This window comes from Babylonia areolata, chromosome 13 (assembly GCF_041734735.1).
Source record: "Babylonia areolata isolate BAREFJ2019XMU chromosome 13, ASM4173473v1, whole genome shotgun sequence".
Classification (NCBI taxonomy): Eukaryota; Metazoa; Mollusca; class Gastropoda; order Neogastropoda; family Buccinidae; genus Babylonia; species Babylonia areolata.
In genome coordinates, this window is record NC_134888.1 from 31,357,513 (window position 1) to 31,365,945 (window position 8,433).

The window sequence follows — 8,433 nt, forward strand, 5'->3', positions numbered from 1 at the left end:
TGTTATAAAACTGCACTGTTACGCGTGATGAAAAATCGTCCACCTTGACCAAATTGATTAATAATAATAATAATAATAATAATAATAATAATAGTCGATTGGTTGTACGGAGCAATGTCCGTAACCTATTTTTGTCACCAACCCTCTTAGACCAGCTCCATGCCGATACCATTCTTTGGTAAAATACTGAAAATCATGGTCACAACAACACTTGGTCACATCGACATGACTCCAAATTTTTGTTGTTGTTTTTGTTGTCGTTGTTTGTTTTTTTATCGCGCTGTATTTTGGGGCGCGAAGGTTACGTACTCCACTTAGGGCGATCAGTTTCACTCACACTGCCTCACACACAACAAAGAAACACTTGGAGGAAAGAACAAAGGTGGTTTCATTTTCTGATATATCTTTTAACTCGATGTATACAGTATTGTGCTTGCTAGGCCGAAGTGAAAAGTTATTTAAGAAAAAGAAAAAAAAACGATCCGTCAGCCATAGTTGCACAGCATTACACAGCGGCCGTACCTGCCTAGAAAAGCATGCTTAGTTTGCCGCGGATCACTGCATGGCCGTGTGTTTCGCCAAACACGCAACCTAACCGCCTGTCTCAAGTTACCTGAGATTGCGGATGTAACTGGGAAAGGTGCGATCCGTTTCAGGTACCCATAATTCTCGGTCAGTATAGAGCTCTTTGCTGTACCGGTCGGTCTCAGCAAGAACGGACCAAAAGCTGTTGCGAAATTCAAGAAAAAAAAATTATTCTCTTGGTTTACCTGACAGAGGACAAAGTCAACGAAATCTTTGTTCGTTGGTCAACCTGGGATATGAAAAGAAAAGCGGTAGTCACAGGGTAGCTGTTGGTAAGGTCGAAGGTGGCTAAATCGTGTTTTGTGGTATAGCTGTCAGTTGCTGCAAGGTCAAAGCGCGAACTGAGCCAATACGAGCATTCCAATAAGGTCAGTAAAAAAAATATATTAAAAAAGTATTGTATTGTATTGTATTGTATTGTTCGTTCGTTCTTTAGTTTAACGTCTTTTCACTGTAAGTGATATTAGACGAGTATTGTATTGTATTGTATTGTGTCAAAACACATTTTGCTCCCCTGGGAAACCATGTCGCTACAGCGCAGCACCGCGTATTTTTCTTTCTTTCTTTCTCCTTTCCTCCTTTCTTTCTTCTTTCTTTCTTTTTTCTGCCTGCAAGTGCAATTGTTTTCCTATCAAAGTGGTTTGTTTCTTGTTTTTTTTACATAAGTTTGCCAGGCGCTATGTAAGTATCCATATCATCATCATAACCATCATCATCATCATCTACATCTGTTGATGTAGGTTAATCATTTATCTCGTTCTAAATGTTTGCTTTGCGTTTTACTGCAGTTTGATCACACACTGTGTTTATCTCTCCACTGAGGGAAATAAAGTTCAGTTCTGTTCAATTCAAGGAGGCATCATTGCGTTCGAACAAATCCATATACGCTACACTACACCACGTTCAAAGCAAATGCCTGACCAGCAGCGTAACCCAACGCGCTTAGTCGGGCCTTGAGGGGAAAACAATTATAAATAGAATTGTAATCGTAATCATAACAATGAGAACAACAACAACAAAAACAAAAACAAAAAGAAGAAGCTAATTAACCGAGAGAAGAGCGGTGCGTTGAACACAGACAGTTGGGACGGACAGAGGAAGGATTAAGAAGAGCCCTACGATCAGACTCTGTGCCATAATCACACAGCTTCCCAATGAGAGATCCGATAATTACACGTCAGTGTGAATGGCCTGAAACACTTGCCAGTGACTCACAACTCGAACAGTAAATTGCTATCATTACGGACGTTCGTGTAATTACTATGTCATCATCTGAACGGTATCCGTTTCTGTGTCGTTTTATGTCTGTTTGTCTGTCTGTCTGTCTGTCCTCTGTGTGTGTGTGTGTGTGTGTGTGTGTGTGTGTCTGTCTGTCTGTCTGTCTGTCTGTCTGTCTGAAAACAGTATACCATGGAACAGTCAGACCCCGTCTCGAACACGGCGCCACAGCATAGGCAACAACAGCAAAGACGAAAACCAGTGAGCACATAACAAAGTCCAGAACCAGGCGCTGTGCATCGTCATGGTGCGATGAGGTCAACGCCGATCAGGAAAATGGGAAAGCTCACAGGCATCCGACCTCTCAACCAGCGGAGAAACCAAAATCATGGTACAGGCAGAAAAAAGTACAAGTGTTTGCCCGACCACTCCATGAAGCAGAAACTGAATTATCCTCACCAGGAGCAGACTAAAAATGGAGTAGCTTTGTCCATGAAAGCAAACGGCTGTCCCGACTCTACCAGGAACAGCTGCCACAGGATCCATGCCCCATGTGCCCATCAGAAGTGCCAGAACTTTGGGCGGCCAACCAAACTGACATGCAGGTCTTCACCACGATTCTCACTCTAGGTGACACACATAGCGACTCAGTCAAGCAGTCCATTACGCTGGCCATGCTTGTTGAGGAGCTCCCACAGGAAGCATGGACCCATGCATACACTGACGGATCAGCAACTAACGCAGCGGTCAGCGGGGGCATAGGCATCATGGTTCACATCTCTGAAGGAGAGACAGCTGCTGTCAGTGTTGCCACTGGCAAACACTGCATCAGTTAGGGGCATAGGCATCATGGTTCACATCTCTGAAGGAGAGACAGCTGCTGTCAGTGTTGCCACTGGCAAACACTGCATCAATTAGGGGCATAGGCATCATGGTTCACATCTCTGAAGGAGAGACAGCTGCTGTCAGTGTTGCCACTGGCAAACACTGCATCAGTTAGGGGCATAGGCATCATGGTTCACATCTCTGAAGGAGAGACAGCTGCTGTCAGTGTTGCCACTGGCAAACACTGCATCAATTAGGGGCATAGGCAACATGGTTCACATCTCTGAAGGAGAGACAGCTGCTGTCAGTGTTGCCACTGGCAAACACTGCATCAATCAGGGGCATAGGCAACATGGTTCACATCTCTGAAGGAGAGACAGCTGCTGTCAGTGTTGCCACTGGCAAACACTGCATCAATTAGGGGCATAGGCATCATGGTTCACATCTCTGAAGGAGAGACAGCTGCTGTCAGTGTTGCCACTGGCAAACACTGCATCAATTACTGTTAATTATTTTCAATGATGTGATTCTTCAGATTTTTCTCAGACACGTTTTTATTCACAATACTTTTTAGAGTGAGTAGAAGACTATTCCATAAATTTCCACCAGAATACAGAAAGCTGGATTTGTAAATGTTGTTTCTTGGTCTGGGTATGCAGAGCATGTGGTTGTGTCTGTGTTAATTAATTTTAAAAGTGTCTGCAATCTTTTCTTGAGCATTTCTATACATAGCATAATGCATGCAAACAGCTTTGTTGAAATACAGCCTGTTGTGAAAAGATAATGTATCAAGTTGTTTATAGTCCACTGGGGTCAGGGAGTACGATTTTAACAATACTATTTTCAGTGCTCTTTTATACATACGGTGAATAAACTTCATGTTTGAGAGGCTACAGCTGTCCCATAAAGTTAACGCATAATCGATTACTGGCAGAATATGTGCACAGAAGAAGAGCCTTCGTGAATGGACATTAAGGATCTTTTTTTTTATTTTTGCAAGCTGAAGTATTCTATTAGAGAGACGTTTACTTAAGTACTCTGTATGATCAGCCCAAGATAGATCTTTATCAATAATAACACCCAGAACTTATGTGAATCTACTTCTTCAATTTTATTGACGCCTAGGAATAGTGGTTTGAAGTTATATTTCATTTTTTGTATTTTTTGTTGTGCACATACATACATGTACTTCGTTTTCTGAGCATTCAAAGACATGTGGTTCAAGTGTGTCCAGTCATTAAGTTTCAGAATATCATCTTGGAGTTCATTAGTTAGTTTACTGGCGTCTGAAATGCTTGAATGTAAGAATGTGTCACTGCAAACATTCCACATTTACATTTCATATAACAAGGTAATCATTAACACAAGTGGAGAATAAAATTGGACCTAAGATGGACCCCTGTGGTACTCCATGGTTAATAGATTCTGTAAATTTTGAGGTTTGATTCCTGTCAGAAAGAAAAGATTGTATAAGGTGAGTAAACTCTGGTGCTGATTTATAAGCTTCTTATTTACGTAGTAACAAGGAGTGATTGGTTACATCAAAAGCTTTTTTCAAAATCTATGAAGAGGAGACCTGTGAATTTATTTTCATTTATGTTTTGTAGAAGACTGTCAGATACCTGTATGAGGTCTGTATGACAAGAATGATTTTTACGGAAACCAGACTGGTCTTCGTGGATTAGGTTGTTGTCAAGGAGATAAGAATATAAACATTTTTGCAAGTGTTTTTCAGTGGGTTTAGACAGAGCAGACAAGACAGAAATAGGTCTATAGTTAAATAAATCAGAAGAATTACCCGATTTGTACGGTGAAATAACTGTAGCCTGCACAAATTTTGAAGGAAACCTTTTCTTATCGATACACAAATTATAAAGATATGTCATAGTATCTACAATAACAGGGGAAGAAAGCTTTAATATCCGTCCATCTAACCCGTCCAAGTCATGTGTGCCAGATTGTCTTAATTGTGATAGGCTTTGACATACATCCAAGACAGTCACTGGTTGAAGACTAAATGGAACAAGAATTTTCTTTGAGTCAATATACTGTTTTAGAACACAGAGGTCATTTTCACTGGTCCTATCGCTTGGTATAGTTTTTTCAGCAATGGTTTCAAAATGATTATTTAACTGATCTGCTGTTATGCTTTGTTGTCTTTTTGCCAAATGTTTATTATTCAAATTGTTAATGGCTTTCCAAGTTAGACGAGAATCTTTTGTATTGGTTAACATTTTCTGAAAATAATTATATTTGGATTTACGTTTCATGGCGTTTACTTTATTTCTTTGTTTCTTATATTGTTCATTTGATCCATACATCTTCAAATAATCTCTATAATGTATTTTAATGTCAATTTCTTTTGTTATCCATGCTGGTTTTGTTTCTTGTCTAATTCTTTTCCTAATAAATGGTGCATGTTTGTTATATACAGAAGAGAATGTATTTATCCAAAATTCGACAGCTTCATCGGGATTTCTTAATGTCCTACTTTTGGAATTTTAACGCGATTTTTAAACTAGGTGAGACGGACTGAGATTTGATCACTACAACCACGAGGTGGAACACATACCTCTACAATGTGTTGTTTTGTGGTTGTGTAAATGTGATCTATTAAGGTATTTGCGTTTTCAGTTATGCGTGTTTGTCTGTCAATTAATTGTTCTAAGCCATGCGTAGAGTAATTATGATGCCACTTTGGAATGATAGAACTGAGCACAACAGAAGAAGCAGGGAAGGCATTTTTGCAAGCAGTAATCAGTTCTGCCCAAGATTGTTTCGACACGGGGCCAGCGGAATAGCTGTTTACACCGACTTGTATCAGAACAGTGTGTATAGAATGCGATGCCCTCAACGTGTACAGGGAGTTTGTCAACTGGCTAACCGTTAAGCCAGGAATACAGACGGTGTACATAAATTCCCCTTGTGGAACCTGTTTCCTAGCATGCATATACTTCAGTTTAGAACCCCCAAGGAGCAGAACAGAAGTTTTCACGGGGAAGTTAATGGCAGAGGTATTGTTTTCCGATGCAGATAAAAATGATGGAGGAATATTTCTGCTCCCGTCTTTTTTTTCTTTTTTCTTTTTTTCTTTTTTTTTTTTTGTCTTTATTTGGTGTTGTAATCTTTTGTGGTTTTGTTTGCATTTTGATATCATCTTTGTCATTTACTTCACTATTCACTAGAGTTTGAAAAGAGTTGTATGTTGGAACACTATATGACGAATTCTGTGCATTACATTTTGGTGATGTATGTAAATGCAGATCGGGAAGATCTTTGTCACTGTCTTTGTGGGTAGAGTGGGGCGGGGGGGTCAGCTGATGTCTGTTTTTCTTTTCCCTGTTCATCACTAGGGTCGGTAGGTTTCTCACAAGATGGTGATGTGTCAGTCAAAACAACAGAACAGTTTTTGGTTGGTGTTTCATCTTTGGGTAAATGGGAAACATTATCGTCCAGTGGAACCTGTGTACAAGCATGGTTAGCTAAAGTCACAGTGGAACACAATGCAAAATAGCGCAACACAATACAACAAAACGCAACACAATACAACAAAACGCAACACAGTGCGACAAAACGCAACACAATACAACAAAACGCAACACAGTGCGACAAAACGCAATACAACAAAACGCAACACAATACAACAAATCGCAACACAGTGCAACAAAACGCAAAACAATACGACAAAACGCAACACAATGCAACAAAACGCAACATGATAAAAACAAAATGCAACACAATACAACAAAGCGCAACGCGATGCAACAAAACACAACCTATTTTTACTGTGACAGGACGTGACGCTTGCTGTGCAGATGGCCTCAGCACGACTGCAGCTGAAGAGGTTGTTCTCCCTGGTGACGGCAGTGTACGGCTTGACTCTGTTGCTGATTGTTATCTTCCTTCACAGATACCATCACAGCTTTGTACATCGGCACGACACTTTCCCAAACCCCATGAAAATCATTCATTCTATCCTACCCGCATTAACTCTTGCACCGAAAGACATCACTGCTAACCGATCCTCCGTACATTCTGCCCCTAAAATCTCACCCGCTGTGACAAAGACAAAAGAGCTGTCGACGTTCTGCCCCATGAGACTGACTGCCAAAGATCACGTGACTCCTGAAGAGTACTTCCGGCCCAGACCTGATCCGGTGACAGATGTGGTGTCGACGTTCCTCATCCAACCATCCTCCCAGTTCTGCGGCAGTTTCCTGGACATTCTGTTCCTCGTGCCATCCTCTCCCTTCGGAGAGAAAGACCGGTCTGCTATCCGGGACACGTGGGGGTCAGGTCGGTGGCCTCACCAGCCTCACGGCATCCACATGGCCGTGTTGTTCCTGCTGGCCCGTCCCCCCGAGAAGAACAGGAGCCACGTTCTGGTGGAGAAGGAAGCGGCCGCTCACGGCGACGTGCTGATGCTGGATGCTGAAGACGGCTACCGGCAGATGACGGTGAAGATGCTGGCGGGGTTGCAGTGGTTGTCACAACACTGCCGCTTGGTGAGATACGTGGCCCGTGTGGATGCGGACCACTTCCTGAACGTGCCGCTGTTCTACCACAGGGTGCACTCCTGGTTCCAGCACTCCCCGCAGAGGCATCATGCCATCATGGGCAAGGTTCTCTGCTCAGTTACTTCAGTCACCCATCGCACGCCGCTCAGTAAACACTTCGTCAACTTTACGGACTACCCGTTTGACTACCTCCCGACCTACATGGCTGGTGGGACTTACGTCATGACAGCTGAACTGGTGCCTCGTTTGGTGAACGTGTCCCGCTACGTGAAGTCTTTCACGGTGGACGACGCCTACATCACGGGGGTTCTCGCGCGTACCCTGAACCTGCTGCTGGTCAACTTGCAACATGTTGTTTTCGAAAATTCTGCAGACCATTTCTTCAAGCTGTGCGGCCTGTCCTTTCACATCAAGAACCAATTAATGTCCTTGCAGACGCTCTGGGAAAAGCTGCACACACATCCTGGTTTGTGTACACAAAGAACGCACTTTCCCATGAGAACATGTGCTGAGGTTTGTGGAACCAGAGATTATAAGCGGAAAGCATGATTGTGTGTGTGTGTGCGTGCGTGCGTGTGTGTGTGTGTGTGTCTGTGTGTATGTGCGTGCGTGCGTGCATGTGTGTGTGCGTGTGTGTATGTATGTGGTCTGTGGATTGGCGCGGCTGGGTTGTGGAGGATCCTGTTTGTAGTGTTAACTCTCTCCATACGAACGGCGAAAGAGACGACGTTAACAGCGTTTCACCCCAATTACCACCATCAAAATATTGCAAGAGGAAGGCTCGTATACTGAAGAGGTGAATGTTGACAAAGATACCACAATTCTGACGACGGAAGCTAAAGGTTGGGTCATTCAGACACCCACTGGACATCCGAGGGGTCTGTGTAGAGGAGAAGAGAGGACTGGCCGTACTGAGTGAGTTAACACCCCTGATGTGTATTCTGGTTATAGAGTTAAAACCCCACACCCCTGATGTGGCTGTACCACAACAGCTTTTAATACTTGTGCAGACATCTGCATGTTAGCCGTAGACTTACTAGGAAGGGGTGCGGGGGAGGTGGGGTCTTGGGAGGGAGGGTAGGGGGGGGTGTGGGGGGGAGGAGGTGGGAGTTGTGAGTGGCGCAACTCCCAAGCAGCATTGCTGCTGTCCCACTGTTTGTGTGTGTGTGTGTGTGTGTGTGTGTGTGTGTGTGTGTTTTGTTGTTGGGTTTTTTGTTTGTTTGTTTGTTTCTCAAGGCCTAAGCGCGTTGGGTTACGCTGCTGGTCAGACATCTGCTTGGCAGATGTG

At 43.2% G+C, this 8,433-nt stretch overlaps 1 protein-coding gene across 2 annotated transcripts; it reads left to right on the plus strand.

The window, feature by feature from the left end:
* The first annotated feature begins 675 nt into the window (after positions 1 to 675).
* Positions 676 to 8,193, plus strand: LOC143289203 (UDP-GalNAc:beta-1,3-N-acetylgalactosaminyltransferase 1-like). Of its 2 annotated transcripts, none has more exons than XM_076598144.1 (2): positions 676 to 953; positions 6,423 to 8,193. In XM_076598144.1, exon 2 carries the CDS (start codon positions 6,444 to 6,446, stop codon positions 7,692 to 7,694), a length of 1,251 nt encoding a protein of 416 aa, XP_076454259.1. In that variant the 5' UTR covers positions 676 to 953; positions 6,423 to 6,443; the 3' UTR covers positions 7,695 to 8,193. The 2 variants fall into 2 exon arrangements, with proteins under 2 accessions (XP_076454259.1, XP_076454260.1); XM_076598145.1 differs by having other exon boundaries at positions 6,444 to 8,193.
* The last annotated feature ends 240 nt before the right edge of the window (positions 8,194 to 8,433 follow it).